At 37.4% G+C, this 18,827-nt stretch overlaps 2 protein-coding genes across 2 annotated transcripts in view; both read right to left on the minus strand.

The window, feature by feature from the left end:
* The window catches only part of ATP5G3 (ATP synthase, H+ transporting, mitochondrial Fo complex, subunit C3 (subunit 9)), a 22,010-nt gene extending 9,151 nt beyond the window's left edge, over window positions 1–12,859 (minus strand). Inside the window, exon 1 of the mRNA XM_005857727.2 lies at window positions 12,674–12,859. Coding sequence (XP_005857789.1) covers window positions 12,674–12,859 — 186 coding nt within the window. The remainder of the gene's footprint in view (window positions 1–12,673) is intronic.
* A 54-nt stretch (window positions 12,860–12,913) lies between these two features.
* Window positions 12,914–13,502, minus strand: LOC106727669 (SAYSvFN domain-containing protein 1-like). The gene has a single exon (XM_014547048.1). It carries the CDS (start codon window positions 13,500–13,502, stop codon window positions 13,125–13,127), a length of 378 nt encoding a protein of 125 aa, XP_014402534.1. The 3' UTR covers window positions 12,914–13,124.
* Between the last annotated feature and the right edge of the window lie 5,325 nt (window positions 13,503–18,827).

An 18,827-nucleotide genomic window follows, 5' to 3' on the forward strand; every position in this document is an offset into this window, starting at 1 on the left:
TTAAGTTAATAACAATGTACCTACCTATATAGTTTAAGTTTAAAAAATTTGGCTCTCAAAAGAAATTTCAAACATTGTACTGTTGATATTTGGCTCTGTTGACTAATGAGTTTGCCGACCAGTGGCCTAGACTATGAATCACTTTCTGGTGCCAACATTTTCGTCCTTAAACTTCATTTTTTGACTCCTCTATAGATTACTTAGCTACTTTCATGCCAACTAATATACTGGAATAGAATATTTACTAAATGAATTCCAAATAATTCAGCAAGGAATTAAAAGTAAATGTATCTCTCCATGTCCTCTCAGAGGGCCAGAGGGTCTAAGGCTAAATTTTATATTAAAGAGTTGTATGAAGACAATATACTAATAAAATAAATATTATTCCATCCTTTTTCTGGTAAGATATGCTAGTTATTGAGAAAAATGTATGTCATAGTTAATAATTAATATAGAAAGACTATTTACATAAAAAGAAAATGAATAAGTATATGGGTATGAGATCAAGGCCCTCTGCTGACTCTTGCCCATCTCAAAAATAATTTACTATTTTTTCAATCAATTCGTGGCAGACACAGTTAGGTGTCTATCCAACATCCATTCTCTCTCTTTTTTCTTACTTACAGAACCTTGTTCACAGTTAAAAACAAACAAACTGAATTTCCTAGATTCCCTTACAGTTAGGAATGGTCAGTAACAGCTGACTTGGTATTGCCTTTTAGAATGCTTAGAAAGGGGATAGATTTACTTGGATCATTTCTTTTGTCATTTTCTCTTTCTTTTTCGTGCCTGGAATATGGACCTAGTGTGTGGAGGTGAAGCAACAATCTTACAGCCATTAGCACAGAAGCCACACATTAGGGATGGAGAAGCTGGAAACTAAAATGAGCCCGAGTTCTTAATTTTTTAATACCTACAGCAGCTCTTAACTGCCTACAGTCTGTCTTCTGTTATATGCAGCTGAATACAACCCAAGCAAAGATATACTTCTATAGATCTACATCTCTGAAGCTCTTTGGTCTTTGGGCTGTGATTACAGCAGAAATGGCCTTTCTCCCTTATTCCATGGTATATCTACTAGCTACAAGAAAAATTTAATATAGAGATTGTTATCCAGTAAAAGGTATCTAACTACGAAGGGCAGAGTGGACTCTAAGGGATACAGTAGCAACTGTGGGAATAGCTTCTACCCTTGGCGAAGGAAGAGTGAGCAGCAAGGAAGACCTTAGAAATTTAGAGAGGTATGGCTGCCAAAGGAATGTACAAACAGCCAGTACGGGCCACAAGTGCACCATGAGCCCTGCTGAGGTGAACATAATCAGTCACCTGCGAACCAATCTACTTGTCCACGTGAAAAACAGTACAGAAAGGAAAGTCCTTTTCCTCCTGCTCTAGACTCAGTGTCTTTCCATCGCCCTCTATTGGCAAAGCCTAATATTTTGTCAGTTGTCAAAGCAGAATGCCTACAGCATCCAGTTGTAGAATAATAAAGCAAGGCAGAGAAGGATGGATTTGTAGCGGAGACATCACAAGTTAATAACTGGTACAGTTGGTAAGATTCTCAAGGGCAGGGATTAGGCCTAATTTATATTTATTTCTTCTACAGCACCTAACAGAGTGTTAAACATAATAGTCATTCAATACATTTCTGTTCAATAATAGTAAATAAGGGATTAGTATGTACAAAGTATTTTGCAATAACTGTATTTTTTTTCTTTTAACTAAGATTTTAGTCAATTTGGACAGATTAGAATGACCTCTAGAATGTCTTTTTCTTTCTAATATTGCAATAGTCAAACTTAGAGAACCCAAAGAACATTTTTTATTTGTTTGATTATACATATTACACATATTTCCTCATAGCACTTATTGCTACCTGGAATTATTTATTGTTTGTTTGTCTAGCTCCCACATTAGACTATAAGTCCATGAGGGCAGGAACTTTGTTTTGTTCATTGCTATACCCAATTAGCCTACAACATGCTTGGCCCATTAATAGGCAATAAATTTTTGAGCAATGGAGTTGGAGAAGGAAGGGAATAACTGCTAATTTTCTTTTCACATACCTCTGTATTATTTAATATGTTATCATATACATGAATTACTTTAAAATTTTAAAAACCAATATGTTAGAAAAGTTTATATAATTCACAAATTGATAACATTTATTACATTATCTCCTATGGTACTTGCACTAATTAAACCAAAGGAATCATTCTTAAATGTTGAATTTCAGTTTTTGGTGATGGGGTTGGGCATGCTTTTAGGCAATAACCCTGCCCAATACTTTTCAAATTATATTCAAACTCTATGGCATTTAAAGTATTGTGCATGTGTATGTTCATGTGTGTGCATGTGCATGTGTGTGTGTGTGTGTACCTTCTTATCTATATATTGTTTGGAATTTATTGTATATGATAGGAAGGTGTTATATCAGTTTCATCTATTTTAAAGACAATGAGTTACAAGTAAAAGTCCTAATTTTCCTTCACTAAATTAAATCCATCCATATTCAGTGGACCCAGATATTCAACTTATGTTAAGAAACAAGACATTTTACAATGCCAATAAAATATTTGAGAGGACTGTTTATCACTTTTTTGCTACTTTAGCCCCAGTGTTGTCATTAAGAGTCATATTCCTGGTTCCAGTACCATATGATATGTGAGGGTTTTACATCAATTTCAGGAATTATATGTTTTCCACATGGTACAAAGACATCATGCTAAGTAAAGCTTTATTTTCTGTCCACTTTTGGACTTGCATGACTTTATGGAGGAATAACATGGTTACACAGCACAAATAACTCTGTCCTTGGCCACCTCTTACATCACTAATTTTAGTCAATTATTCCATTATGTAGTTTGTTCAAACATAATAATAGACTTTTCTTTACCCATCTCTCCTTTCTAAGAGTTTCTGAACTATGAACTTTGATGCTGAGGTTAATTTCCTATGTCATATCCCCAAGCCAGGGAACTTGACATAAAGTAGTGATGGCTGGTTATCTAGTATTTTTAAGAGGCAAATATCAAAGAGCCACATTCTACAAAATGGTAAGTGGTAAGTGGAAATCTCAGGTTCATCTAAGCCTTAAGGATTATAGAGTACTTGCCTTTCTTGATTTGAACTAGAGGAGAGCATGAGTAAAATGTGCAAGTTTTAAATCTAAAACTTGTATCAAGCTTGAAATAGAAAAGACACACACTTGTTTTATCTGATCATAATTCTGTTCAGTGTTGTACATTCATTTCAGGAGAATGGCCATATATTCCTGGCAACCACATGTTATTTAATTGCAAATTCTATCAGTTGTTCCAGACTGTTCTTTGGCTAGATTCCATCTGCCTTTCTTGACCATTTAAGGGAGTCCCCTCAACTTGTCCTACCAGAGAACTCCTACCAGGAGAGAAGCACAAACCAATCCCCCATGAAATTACACCCTTAAAGGACTAGTGAAATAGGCCCTTGTTCTATTTTATCTTTTGAAAAAACATACAATTTTTATATCATATTCTATTGCAGAAGTTGATATAATTTGAAGTGTTTTTAATCACCAATTAAATTAATTCTACCTTTTATTATTCTGATATATAGTAGTGCTGCTGAAATGTTTTTGAGCATAAAGTAACAGAACACGTTCTGAAACACACTGACTTCTAGACGAAGAGCTAGAAATAATCTTTTCAGATTTGCCTCAAAGTTGCTCTTACCGTAGAAAACCTTACAAGAGATGTGAAGCAGTGTCAGTTGAATGATGAATCATTTTTACTGATTGCTTATTGGAGGGTAAAAATAATAGGCTTCGGAATTCATACTTCTTGATTATTCAGGGGACTTATCCAGGTGGCACTGGGCAGCAAGTCTAGAAACTTTTTCTATTTTTTTCTTCCCCCAGGGAAACCACTCTATTTAGTCCAATATCTTAATAGTATTTGTCTACTCTTATTTAGTCTATTTGTCTTCACTTTTCTCCTTCTGATTCATATCATTCATTTATTTGTTCACAAGCATTTTATGTACTTATTACATACAACTGTGAGACTGCTTTCCAATTTCTTTGGTGAAAACTTTAGAATAAAGTACTAAGTAATGTAAAATTAAAAGCCTTTTTTCCTGCTACTCTGCTATGAAATCCCTTTGGTCTGGACAAAATGGTCCACTCTCTATCCTCCAAAAAACCATTGCGTAAGAGACTCTAACTCTGGCTGCTTCGCTCTGGCAAAGCTCACAGGGACTGCTGCGTGTTCAGTTACCTCTTACACATATCAGCAATACATATGCTATTCAAATACATCTGAAGATTAAATACAGTAAGTCAAGGGGGTGGGTGGAAGGTTAAGAATTAGAACCAAATCTTCTTAACTGTCTACTTGCTGCTGCCAGATCATCTGGACAAATGGCATTACCCCTTGAGACTTGCTCATTTGCTCCCACGCTGCAGTTCTCCTGCTGCAGAGATTTTTTTAAAATGTGGACCTCTAGTCTGCAAAATATTGACCCTTAGCCTACTCATTCCATGCTTTGACATCGAACTGACTTTATTTAAAAAATAAACAGGAAATAAAAACACCACAACTATCTTTTAAAAATTATATAAGCTATGTTTGTATATGTACTTATAAATAAACACTATGACAGTATATAGAGCAAAAAGTATAGCTCTTGTATATTCTCCTTCCCAATATTCTTTTCCTTTCCAGGAGTAACCACTGTTAACAGTGTAGTGTTATATCTCCAGATCTTTCACTATGTTTTTACATAGAAATATATCTATAGTTTTTAATTTTCTTAAATAAAAACTTAGGTCTTCTTTTAAACAAATATTGCTGGGAAAATAGGATATCTACAGGCAAAATAGTTGGACTCTTATAGTATATACAAAAATCAACTCAAAAATGGATCAAAGACCTAAGTGTGAGATCTGAAACTATATAAATCTTAGGAAAAACACAGGGAAGGTCTTCATGACATTGGGTTTGGAGATGATTTCTTGGCTATGACATCAAAAGTACAGACAACAACAACAACAAAATAGATAAACTGGACTTCATCAACATTAGACATTTTGTGCATTAAAGGACACTATCAAGAAAGTGAAAAGACAACCCACAGAATGGGAAAACATATTTATAAATCATATATTTGATAAGGAATTAATATCTACAATATGTAAAGAACTCCTACAATTAAACAACAAAAAGCCCAACAACCCAATTAAAAAATGGACAAAGAAATAGAATAAATCTTTCTCTAAACAAGATACATGTATGATCAATGAACACACGAAAAGATGCACATCCCTAGTCATTAGGGAAATGCAAGTCAAAACTACTTCACACCCATTAGAATGGCTATTATAAATAAAAGGAAAATAACAACTGGTGAGGTTGTAGACAAATTGGAATCCTTGTGCATTATGGGTGGGAATGTAAAATAATGTAGCTGCTATTGGGTTCCTCAAAAAGTTAAACATAGAATTACCATATGATCCATCAATTTCAGTTCTAGGTATATACTCAAAAGAATTGAAAACAGGAACTCAAACAGATACTTTTGCACTCACATTCATAGCAGCATTATTCACGTAGCCAAAAGGTAGGAACAACATAAATGTCTGTTAATAAATGAGTGGATAAGTAAAATATGGTATATAAATACAATGGAATATTATTCAGCCTTAAAAAGGAATGACATTTTGATACATGCTACAACATGGATGAACCTTGGAAACATTATGCTAAAGTAATAAGCTAAAGATAAATATTGCAGAATCCTACTTATATGATTACTAGAATAGGCAAATTCACAGAGACAGAAAGTACAAGCTACCAGGGGCTGAGGGGAGGGGAAATGAGAAGTTATTGTTTAATGGGTACATAGTTCCTGTTTGGAATGCTGAAAAAGTTCTGGAAATGGATAGTGGTAATGATTGTACAACATGTCAATGTACTTAATGCCACTGAACTGTATACTTAAAAATGATTAAAATGGTAAATTTTATACTATGTATATTGTACCATAATAACAAACCAAAAAAAATATATCTTGATTTTTTCAATGAACATGTTATTAGTAATAATTCAGTTCCAGTAAACACGTAGCTACCTCAATCTTTTATAAATAACATTTAAGCCCTGGCCAACCAATGGGTGAATGAATGGGTGGAGCAACAGATCTTTCTTCCTTCCTTCCTTCCTTCCTTCCTTCCTTCCTTCCTTCCTTCCTTCCTTCCTTCCTTCCTTCCTTCCTTCCCTCCCCCCCTCCCTTTCTCTCTCTCTCTCTCTCTCTCTCTCTCTCTCCCTTCCTTTCTGTCTCTCTCTTCCTCTCTTTCTCTAAAATCACAGATAAACATTAAAAAATAATGTGTAAAAGTTTATATGGAAATTTAAAAGATATTCAAAAGTTAAGGAAATAATATGTTAAAGTCCCACCCATCGCTTACATCAATATATGGTCAATCTGTTTTCTACTATTCTCCTGCTCATTCACTTCTTTTCCACTCTACCCCATGTTATTTTGAAACAAATTCCAGAAGCCAATATTTAATTTCTGAATGCTTAAGTATAAATCTCTATAAGGATTTCTGAAAACATAACCACAATACCATTATCACACCTAAAATATTTAATAATTCCTAATATCACCAAATATGCAGCCAGTGTTCAGATAGTCCTGATTGTCTTATAACATTAACAATTGCTTTGTTGAAATTGAGAATCTGTACAAGTTCTACACATTGTAATTAGTTATATGTTTTTTAAGTGCCTTTGAACCTATAGATTCTCACTCTTTCAAATTTATTAGTTTAAGAAACTCGTTTTTTATCAGGTAGAATATCCCACATTTTAGATTTTGCTAATTTTATTTTCATGGTGTCATTTAACATGTTCATCTGAACTCTGAATTTCCTATAAATTGGTAGCTAGATCTAAAGGATTGGTCAATTTTTTTCTTTCTTCTTAAAATATCCTTTATAGGTTGCTCTGTATACTTCCAATGCGCACCAGTTAGGAGGCATATAATGTCTGTATACTTTCAATGTGCACCAGTTAGGAGGCAATGAAATTAAAATTGATCAATGAGGTCAGCTTGATTTATCCATTATAAAGTTCCTCATCAGCTTTTTACTTAATGATTTTAGTGGTCATTGATGATTATTTCCTAAATCAATTATTTCATTATGATTGAGATATGGTGATTTTTTCTGTTGTTCCATCTTCATTTATTAGCTGGAATTATTTTATGAAGAACTTTCCCATAGCAACTATTTTTGTTACCTTGAATTATAGTTAGAACAAAAAAGCCAAGATAAATTGTTGATTCTTTCCATTTATTTACTAGTTTTCAGGATAATGAGTCAGACATAATTTTAAATCATCAGAAAATGAATATAGAGAGATTTATCCCATAGATTAATAGCGGGTGATATATCTTTCAAGAAATTTGGATGATTTTCTGTCTTTGAAAGAAGCCTGGACTAGGTGAGCTCTAAAGTCACTTTGAGCTCTTATAGTTCATAATTTTTCTTGCTCATGAAAATCATTTATGTTTAAAAAGAATTAGTTAATATAGTCCAATTTTCTCTGGAGAGTAGACATTCCTTTAACATAACACATACTTTATTTCCCAAATAATTCGTAATGATTTTGTGGGTTTGTCTCAAAATACTGGATAGTTACCTAATATATTTTGGTGGACTATGTCACTATCTTTAAAAATTTTTATATAAAAATTTTCAAACCTAGATTTTTTAACTTTAAATATTAAACAAAGAAAAGTTGCAAGAAGAGTACAGAGAACTATTGTTTACCCTTTGCCCTGATTCACAAATTTTTATCATTTTCTATCTTTCCATATTCTCTCTCTTATTCTCTTTGCATACATGTGTATGATGATGTCTATATACATAGACATCTATCTATCCACCATCTACACAATATGCACACAGAAATGTTATATATATTTTTATTTACTTTTCCTAAACCATTTGAGAGTAGGTTGTCTGAATCATGCCCCTTAATATTTCTGTGCATATTTCCGAAGAACAGGAAGATTCTCTATATACAAATATTGATTCATTATGTTGTACATCGGGAACTAATATACAGTAATTTGTCAATTATACTTCAAAAACTATCTTACATAATAACAGTTATCAAATTCAGTAAATATAATATTGATAAAAATATTTTATGCAATCTATAGTCCACATTCCAATATCATCAGTTATCCTAATAAAGTAATTTATAGAGATTTTTTTGCATTTAGTTGTGTTTCTTAGTCTGTTATCATCTAGAACAGTGATGGCGAACCTTTTGAGCTCGGTGTGTCAGCATTTTGAAAAACCCTAACTTAACCATGGTGCCGTGTCACATATAGAAATTTTTTGATATTTGCAACCATAGTAAAACAAAGACTTATATTTTTGATATCTATTTTATATATTTAAATGCCATTTAACAAAGAAAAATGAACCAAAAAAATGAGTTCGCGTGTCACCTCTGACACGCGTGTCATAGGTTCGCCATCACTGATCTAGAACATTTCCTTAGCCTTTCTTTGTCTCTCATGACATAAACATTTTTGAGGAATACTGATCAACCTCATTCTTTTCCACTGCCATAATTATATACATTGCTAAATTCTCATCATAAATATCAGAAATTGCCTATCGTTGATTTAAGCAGGAAAGACATTTATTTTAAAAAATTTAATTTACAGTTGACATGCAATATATTAGTTTCAGGTGTACAACATAATAATTAGGCATTTAGATATCTTAGAAGTGATCAGCCCAATAAGTCTAGTAGTCACCTGATAACATACACAGTTACAATATTATTGACTATATCACCTATGCTGTACTTTACATTCCCATGATAGGAATTTGTTGACAAGGTATTGGGAAAGTCCTAGAACTTTGGTATATCTTAATAGATATATTTCATTTTGCATGTATATATCAAACAATATTGTTTACAAGCAAAAATAATAAATAATATTTATTAGGCACTTTGTAATGTGCTAGACCCTGTCCCTATTACAAGTGTTATCTAAAACATAGTCCAATGAAGTCAATACTCCTAAATCCCATTTTAAAAATGAGACAACTGTGAATTAGGGAGATTAAGTGGATTGCCCAAGATTACACAACTGATAAGGGGCTGAGAGTACAAAGTCAAGTTTTGTCTGACATTAAAGTCCATCCTTTTTCTATTTGATACATACACTGAGTGGACAGATTATGACCACCCCATCAGTACTTCATTGACACTTCCAAAAATTCTGAATATTGAAAACTTCCTAAGCAAATACTCTCAAGGTTTTATTATTATTATTATTATTTTCATAACTAATTCACTTCATTGTACTGATGGGATATCATAATAATCTGGCCGGTCATAATAATTTGGTCACTCAGTGTATGGTAGGGTAATTTGAAAACTTTATTAATATTTGATAGAAAATAAATGATCTGTGGTAACCCAAAACATTAAATATTCTTTCAGTTGATATTATATAAGAGGTGCATGCTGAAAAATGCATACACCTCTTATATAATAGCTTTTTTGCATTCTTATAAACACTTCACAGGCTAATGCTAGAGGAGCTGGCCAGAAAATCCTCAGCGTGCACATCAACATGTACCCACTTGGGGGCACCCACAATGCAGCTATTTTGCCTTTTCTCCTGCCAGAAGCTTCAAGTCCTGCAGAGCTGGAGTTGAGCCAGCTGATGTATTCAGTGAGTTCTACAGAACTCAGCCAGATCTGATGTCTCAAGGAATAACTTCCTATATCTTTAAGTTTGGGAATATCTTACTTAGCATGTTGCCCACACAAAAAACCATTATGTGCTATTTAAAACATTATTAATTAGTGCATTTGCCAGAGGCCAAATGTCCTAGTTACATTATTAGGATTTAATGACCGGGAACTAAAAATAATTTGCTGATTAAAAAGCATACATTTGTCCACAGGACTTTTTGGATTTAAACTATGCCAAAATTAGGAACATAATGAGTAAGCAGCAGGGGTAAAAAATGTGCCATAAAATCAAGCTAAGTGTTTTAAGTTGATCCTGCGTGTTTTCATACCAGAGGCAGGCTCTCTGACATTGGTATATATATATTCCCTAGAGCACAGAAAACAGTTGCTGGTGTCATCAGTGGAATAGTCATTTGGTCTTTAGCATCATCAGAAAGTAGAGATTCTCCTGAAATACACTGATGTCAAAGATGTCATTGATGCAGATGTAGCTGCTGCGACTCTTCCTAGAAAGGGTTATTATTCTAGACTCTCCAGAGCAGTGGTTCTCAACCTGTGGGTCGCGACCCCTTTGGTAGTCGAACGACCCTTTCACAGGGGTCGCCTGAGACCATCCTGCATATCAGATATTTACATTACGATTCATAACAGTAGCAACATTACAGTTATGAAGTGGCAACAAAAATAATTTTATGGTTGGGTCACAACATGAGGAATTGTATTTAAAGGGCCAGAAGGTTGAGAACCACTGCTCTAGAGCATAAGGAGTGATGATATTAAAAATTACGTTGGACAGGACATGGCTATCACAGTGTATTTTATACCTACCACCTCTGCTAAAGAGGTAGATGAAGGCAGCCATGTTTTATACCTAATAAATCCACCTTTCACATGGCTGATTGCAGCAAATTGAGCCAAAATATAGATTGGAGAGCAGCTTATGGGGTCACCTGGAAAAAAAGCTCTACTCAGACTGATTGCTCAGTCATGGGTACCTGATTTGGGAAACAGAATATGAGGTGGGTAACAGTGGGGAGTGATATGAAAGGATGTATAGAAGGGGTATAATGTAGAAAAGAGGTCAAATTCAAAGCTAGGTTACAAGGAAGCTAAAGTGTGAAGAAGGGAAGACAATAATTGAGCAGAAGCTATGAGAAGGAGAAAAGATAAAGTAGAGCCCTGACCGGTTTGGCTCAGTGGATAGAGCATCAGCCTGCAGACTGAAGGGTCCCAGGTTCGATTCCAGTCAAGGGCATGTACCTTGGTTGCGGGCACATCCCCAGTAGGGGGTGTGCAGGAGGCAGCTGATCGATGTTTCTCTCTCATAGATGTTTCTAACTCTCTATAAAGATTGATGTTTCTCTCTCATCGATGTTTCTAACTCTCTATCCCTCTCCCTTCCTCTCTGTAAAATCAATAAAATATGTTAAAAAAAGAAAAGATAAAGTAGAGGGACTAGTCTTTGTTGCAAGAAGTACCAAGGAGACATGTGAGGCCCTAGCTGGTTTGGCTCAGTGGATAAAGCATCGGCCTGCATACTGAAGGGATCCGGGTTTGATTCTGGTCAAGGCACATGCCTGGGCTGTGGGCTCGATCCCCAATAGGGGGCATGAAGGAGGCAGCCGATCGATGATTCTCTCTCATCATTGATGTTTCTATCTCTCTCCCTCTTCCTTCCTCTCTGAAATCAATAAAAAAAATAAAAAAAAGACGAAGACAAGTAAGGAGAAGCATAGACAAGGAGAAACTGAGCCTTGTTTGGATTTAAACTGTGGAGATTTGAGAGAAGAGTCACCCTCTTGCTCCAGAGAGTTATTGGGTACAGTTCCAGTTTTTGCTCCAGTCTGCTCCCTGTTCTTTAATTGATATGAGTTCCTGAGTCTTACAATAAACAGCTTCACTTGTGGAAACTTGAGTAAATATATTACCACCTCCAACCAAAGAAACTAGAATAGGAGTCTTTTTAAAAGTCTCTCCAGCCTGGCTGGTGTGGTTCAGTGTTTGAGCCATCACCCCATGAACCTAGAGGTCACCAGTTCGATTCCCAGTCAGGGCAGTTTATCAATGTTTCTATCTCTTAATCCCTCTCCCTTCCTCTCTCTCTCTCTCAAATCAATAAAAACATATTTTTAAAAAGTCTCTCCAGAGTGTTTTAAAAAATCTGCACATAACATAAAAGTTTGCCACTGTAACTATTTTTAAGTATACAGTATAGGGGCATAAAGTACATTTACACTGTTGTGCCACTATCACCACTATTTGTCTGCAGAACTTTATCATCATCCCAAACTCTGTACCCATTAAACACTAACTCCCCATTGTCCACTCTCTGCAGCCCCGGGCAACCAGTCTTTAGTCTTCTGTCTCTTTGAATGGATAATAGTGGCATTAAATAGTTAATATATTATTTATAGAGCAAACTCATAAGTGACAAAGCCACTGCCCAGAGTTTTGGGGGAGCTGGAGTTATCCCAAATAGCCTGGAAAGTGTAGACTATTTATTGTGTTCAGTCAATCAACTGCAGATGGAATGCAAACCAGACAGGAAACCAAACTTGACTGGGAGGCCCCAAGGGAGTCTGAGATGTTGAGCTATGGTCTTTTGCCATGTTCTAGAAAAAGGGTTGCTATGTTCAGAGGAATGCTTCCTTGTTGTATAAAGTAAAATAACCCTATCTGTGGGGGAAGACTAAAATCTGAGAAGATAGGAAGCCAAAGAAATTGTGGGTTAAGATCTGCCATCTCCATTTGGCTAGCAGAAGTATTATTGCACTCATTCCTGAAGCTGGTACTTTTGAAACACCTTTCTAAGAGGCTCAAAGTGTCGTAGAATGCAGATTTTGCCAGTGGTTATCCTGGACCCTAAACTGTGGCTTTATGAGGCAAGGGTTTGGGAGACTGACCTGGCCAGTTTCTAAGGAAGCTGGATGAAGTCCAAACGAAATCCAAATTAAGGTATCAGATAAGGTGAGCCGGGATCCTGCTGCAAGATTCTCTGAACGGCAACTATGCTGGTGATACCCAATGGTGATATCATTTTGGCTCAGAAGAAAACAAGATCCCAGATAGCATGTGGGGATCAGGGACATGGTCCAGATCCTGGGGAAAAAAATTTTTTCCCCCCCAGTATGTAATTGTTATAATTGCATCAGATACACAGTGAGTATCTTTCAGGGAATTTCACCAAAACCAAAGAGAAGTTCAAAGATAAAACTGCAGCAGATCAGGGAAAACAGGTAGAACTGTGCGGTCACAGGACTAGCCTGCAAGCTGTCCTTAGTCTGGGGCGCCTGAACAACCCCACAAGTCCACGGCCAAGGGCTAGGAGGGCCAAGGCGTGCAGCAGAGCTGCTCCTATCTCCCCTCCAGGGGTCTAAGCTGTAACTCGCGCTCTAACTGCTCTGCAGTCAGGGTGCCCTGGATGGCTTCGCAGCCCGGGTTGAACACAGAGTAGGCGCTTTTCTCTCCCTCCTTCTTCTCCCCGGGACCTCGTGTCCCGACATACATCCAGTAGAACAAGGGCAGGACAAAATAAGCCAGGCCAAATTCCAGTTCCACAAACAGTCCCAGCAGGATCAACCAGAGAAGAACCTTCAAGAAGGTGATTGATAAATTTGCAGCCAAGCACACACATTCAAGGCAGGGCTGGACCATTATATAAACCAGAACTGGTATCAAAAGCCCACTCCTACTCCGTGCCGTGGACATCTGGGCCCACTCATCATCACCCATCCAGGTCCCCCAACCAGTGAGGATGGTGGCTTCTAGCCACCCCCACCTATTTACCTGCCCTAGAGTGCTCTGTGTATAGGGATGAATTCAAGTTGTCGTTTTCACTGGATGTTTATTTATCAAGATTTGACCTGTTCGCAAGTCTGTGGAGCAGCCCTACAGTCTCCCAACTATAATAATTTTATAGTGTCGCTTTGTGGGGTTACCGTGTGCCCTGAGATTTTCTGTATGGAACCACTGTCCTCCAGCCCTAGCTGCGGGGCCATGAGCTGGGCCTGCCAGGCCCAGAGCCGGGTCCAATAAAATTCTCGGATGTGAAAAAAAAAAAAACCCCCCTCCTCCCCAGCTAAAGGCTGCTGTTCATCTCTCTCAGGCAAGATTAATGAAAGGAGAGAGAAGCAGCACCTAAACAGAGCCATGTTTAGTTCTCTTTAGCACACCAACAGGTGGGACTGACTGAAAGGTTGAACATGTTATAACTGTCTACTTCTGGGCTCAAGCATGCAAAGACAGGGAGTGTGACAACCAGATCTTGCTGTAGAATCTGGAGAAGTGCCATGGCTTTATTGACCAATCCCCTCTTTTAGGTCATTGCATGTAAGGCTAAGTGGGCATCGTCCTGAGAACATGCAACTTCCCTACTTTAGAGGCCAGCATCCAAACTTTGGACATGGAACTGATGTGTTTGATCAGGGAATTCATGCTGAAAGCTCACCTGGGAGATGGTGTTGTGGCACTGACCACTGGAATTCCATGTTATTCTACATACTTTGTCCATTTGTGTTATGGACAAATAAGGAGGACAAATCCTCCTTCAATGGATCTTATTAACCCAGCTGTTAGGAGTGTTGTCAGCAGTCAGCCTTCAGTTGCCAGCCACTTCAGGAATTACCTATCCAAGGAGAATGGCCTTGCCCAAGGTCATACTATTTTCAGGGCAGCCCATATTCAATGATTGATCAATGGGGTGTATATAAAGACACTGACATCTAATCCAACTTGAGACAACACTGAAGGGCCATTCTAGCTCCATCAGTTTCCACAGAGTCAGCTGAGGTAGCTTGATTTCTCCCACTGGACAATTTTGCTTCTATCACTGCTATGATATGAATATTTGGTCTCCCCCAAAAATCACATGTTAAAATCCTAAGGTGATGGGTGTTAACTGGTGGGGTTTCAGGAGGTGGCTAGGTCATGAGGGTGGAGCCCTCTTGAGTGGGATTAGTGATTTATAAGAGACCCCTTCCACCATGTGAGGACACAGGAAGGAGGTCCTCATCTGAAAATGTGACCATGCTGGTGCCTTGACCTTGGACTTCTAGTCCAGAACTGTGGGAAATAAATTTCTTTTGTTTATAAGCTATCCAGTTGGCGGTGTTTTGTTACAGCAGCCCAGACAAAGATAATCTCTTTCCTTCCACAGGTGTTTACCTCAAGGGTATTCCTTTATAAACACCCTTACATGGGGCTCAGTTTATAGTTTGGTTCTCATTCTTAGTTTCTGTTCTCAAGTCCTTATCTGGTGACCTCTCTTATGTCCCAGTCATCACACTGGGGCCTGGTCCTCTTCTGACTTTGATCTCAATGTGAGTGCCATTGCCATTTTAGTTTCCATTTATTTGAAGAAATATAACAACACTGGATAAATACCAGTGGACAGTCAGACATGTTTTCAAACATTTCCAAACACTTCTGAGCTTGTTGGGTCACCCTAAATGAAACCACTAGCTCAGCATGCCTTCCTAGGGCTCAGGAACTCTGCACTGAACCCAGTTTGCAGCCTCACCATTTCCCTAGATTTTGTTGTGTCCTACTCTGTTCACATGTTAGAATGGTTCAATAGTTACTCCTTCAATAGATTCATATGTCAGAGCTAGGTCCTGGAGGGCTTGTTAAACCTCAGAGTGCTGGGTCCCACCCCCAGAGTTTCTGATTCACTAGGTCTGGGGTGGAACCTGAAAATTTGCATTTCTAGCAATAGCCCAAATGGTGCCAGTGCTGCTAATCCAAGTAACCACTAATTTGGAGAATTTTTTACATAATTCATTAATGCCATTTGAAGACAGGTAAGTCATACATTTATCTCCTGGGCAGCATAAGTAGATGCAGCCCCTTGGAAAGGAATCTAACCACAGTTGTGAGCTCCCCGCACACACAGGCTCTTTGGCAGGGTTACATTCCTGCCCATCTGTTAGGCTGGCAGTAATTTTCAGGGCAGCCCATATTCAATGATTGATCAATGGGGTGTATATAAAGACACTGACATCTAATCCAACTTGAGACAACACTGAAGGGCCATTCTAGCTCCATCAGTTTCCACAGAGTCAGCTGAGGTAGCTTGATTTCTCCCACTGGACAATTTTGCTTCTATCACTGCTATGATATGAATATTTGGTCTCCCCCAAAAATCACATGTTAAAATCCTAAGGTGATGGGTGTTAACTGGTGGGGTTTCAGGAGGTGGCTAGGTCATGAGGGTGGAGCCCTCTTGAGTGGGATTAGTGATTTATAAGAGACCCCTTCCACCATGTGAGGACACAGGAAGGAGGTCCTCATCTGAAAATGTGACCATGCTGGTGCCTTGACCTTGGACTTCTAGTCCAGAACTGTGGGAAATAAATTTCTTTTGTTTATAAGCTATCCAGTTGGCGGTGTTTTGTTACAGCAGCCCAGACAAAGATAATCTCTTTCCTTCCACAGGTGTTTACCTCAAGGGTATTCCTTTATAAACACCCTTACATGGGGCTCAGTTTATAGTTTGGTTCTCATTCTTAGTTTCTGTTCTCAAGTCCTTATCTGGTGACCTCTCTTATGTCCCAGTCATCACACTGGGGCCTGGTCCTCTTCTGACTTTGATCTCAATGTGAGTGCCATTGCCATTTTAGTTTCCATTTATTTGAAGAAATATAACAACACTGGATAAATACCAGTAACATTCCTTAGCTGTGGACAGTCAGACATGTTTTCAAACATTTCCAAACACTTCTGAGCTTGTTGGGTCACCCTAAATGAAACCACTAGCTCAGCATGCCTTCCTAGGGCTCAGGAACTCTGCACTGAACCCAGTTTGCAGCCTCACCATTTCCCTAGATTTTGTTGTGTCCTACTCTGTTCACATGTTAGAATGGTTCAATAGTTACTCCTTCAATAGATTCATATGTCAGAGCTAGGTCCTGGAGGGCTTGTTAAACCTCAGAGTTCTGGGTCCCACCCCCAGAGTTTCTGATTCACTAGGTCTGGGGTGGAACCTGAAAATTTGCATTTCTAGCAATAGCCCAAATGGTGCCAGTGCTGCTAATCCAAGTAACCACTAATTTGGAGAATTTTTTACATAATTCATTAATGCCATTTGAAGACAGGTAAGTCATACATTTATCTCCTGGGCAGCATAAGTAGATGCAGCCCCTTGGAAAGGAATCTAACCACAGTTGTGAGCTCCCCGCACACACAGGCTCTTTGGCAGGGTTACATTCCTGCCCATCTGTTAGGCTGGCAGTATGCCCATGGAGAATGTGCTATGCCAATTTCAGCAGGCCATAGGTGCTATCCAAACATGGTTGTAGAGGGGCAGCTTTCCTCACAGCAAACGCCATTTCTTGGGCCAGGCAATCCTGCTGTTTGCAAACAGCTTCAGTCTGAGGCCACATGCTTCCTTGCATCTGTAGATGCTTGAGAACATGATTAAAAAATAAATAATCAACAAATGGCTGATTATTTTCCCTTGATCTGCCTTGACGTTGTAATTTGGCATGTGGAGAAACACTCTCTTTGGTGAGCTGGAAGCCATTCCTAATGACTTTACCTATGAAATGCTTTAAAACTGAGATTTGGATCAGCTGTACTTATTCACTTGTAGATGTCATTATCATTTTTTCTTGCTTTCTTCATATTTATTTACTTAAATTAAAAAAATTTTAATTTCAAATTTTATTTTTCTTTATGTTTTAAATTTTTTTTTATTTAGGTTTTCACTCTGTTTATGAGCTAGGTTCCCTTCCCACCCCTTGTAATTTTTATCTGCAGTTTTCTGAAGTCTCTGATTTGACTTCTAAAATACAGAGGAGTCCTATTTATAAATTTAGACTGGGATTAGGGGAGTTTCTGCTATAGAATTCCAATCACATTGGAATTATAAGTCAATTACATTGATTATGAATCAAAGTATATATGTTATTTTATTTGTCCCATAATCAAACCTGGGCTATGAGGAGAGCTTTGAACATTTTCCATTAAAACCTTCGTTTTTGGACAAAAACCTTTTGATCTCTTTAAGATAAAAATATAAAAAGTAAAACAAAAAAAGAACCATTGATTTATAAGAAAAAACTGTTGATTTACAAGATCTGAAAAAAATGTTATTTTCTTTTAAGAAAGCATATTGAACTATTAACTATAGTCACCATGTTGTGCATTACATTTCCCAGGACTTCCTTATTTTATAACTGGAAGTTTGTACGTTTTGACCCCCCTTCACCCATTTCGCCCACCCCTAACCTCTGTCTCTGAAAACCACCAGTCTATTCTTTATATGTGAATTATTTTTTTCTAGATTCCTAATATAAGTGAGATCATATGGTATTTGTCTGACTTATTTCACTTAGCATAATACCCTCAGGTGTTGCCTCTTGATTTGGTATTTGTGGGAATAGTTGTACATTTCTCACTGTATTGCCATTCTTCATTTTCTTTTTGCTTCAATTTCCCCCGTAGATTGTGTTCCTCTCTGAGGATGAGGAACACATCTTACCACATTTGCTTCTATCCTCAGTGCTCATCACTGTACCTGGCACATAGCAGGCACTCAGTAGGTACTTGCTAAATCCAACTGAATAATTTTTAAACATATGGACAAAGTTCAGGAGTAAACAGCAAAGAAAGAATTATATAAGGCTGTGGTCATGCACAGCATTTCCTAATTAGACTGCTAAGAATGTGGTAATAATATGACATTTGAGGCACCTATGGTTAGAAAGCTCTCAAAGTTTTCCTTTTATTACCCAGCTATACTTCCAAAAGCCAGCTAGCTTTTAGCTTTTTTCCCTCTTACTCTCTCCCCTTACCCCTTCTTTCCATTTCTCTCCTTCCTTTCCTTTTTATTTGTGAGTTAACACATGCATGTTTTTTTCCTATTAACATTTTTAACCTTCAGGATTACAAAAATGATTGCAAAAAATCATTCAAAGAATTCTCATATGCCTTTCACCCAGCTTCCCAAATGTTGACATTTTATAAAACCATAGCAACAGTGATCAAAACCAGGAAATGAATATTTATACAATGCCATGAACTAACCTACTGACTTTATTCCAATTTTGTCAATTGTCC

This window comes from Myotis brandtii, unplaced genomic scaffold (genome assembly GCF_000412655.1).
Source record: "Myotis brandtii unplaced genomic scaffold, ASM41265v1 scaffold112, whole genome shotgun sequence".
In the NCBI taxonomy this organism is placed as follows: domain Eukaryota; kingdom Metazoa; phylum Chordata; class Mammalia; order Chiroptera; family Vespertilionidae; genus Myotis; species Myotis brandtii.

What these genes read in the sequence shown, in the direction of transcription:
- LOC106727669 (XM_014547048.1), bottom strand. Translation starts at nt 13,502, where the DNA reads ATGGGTGATGATGAGTGGGCCCAGATGTCCACGGCACGGAGTAGGAGT.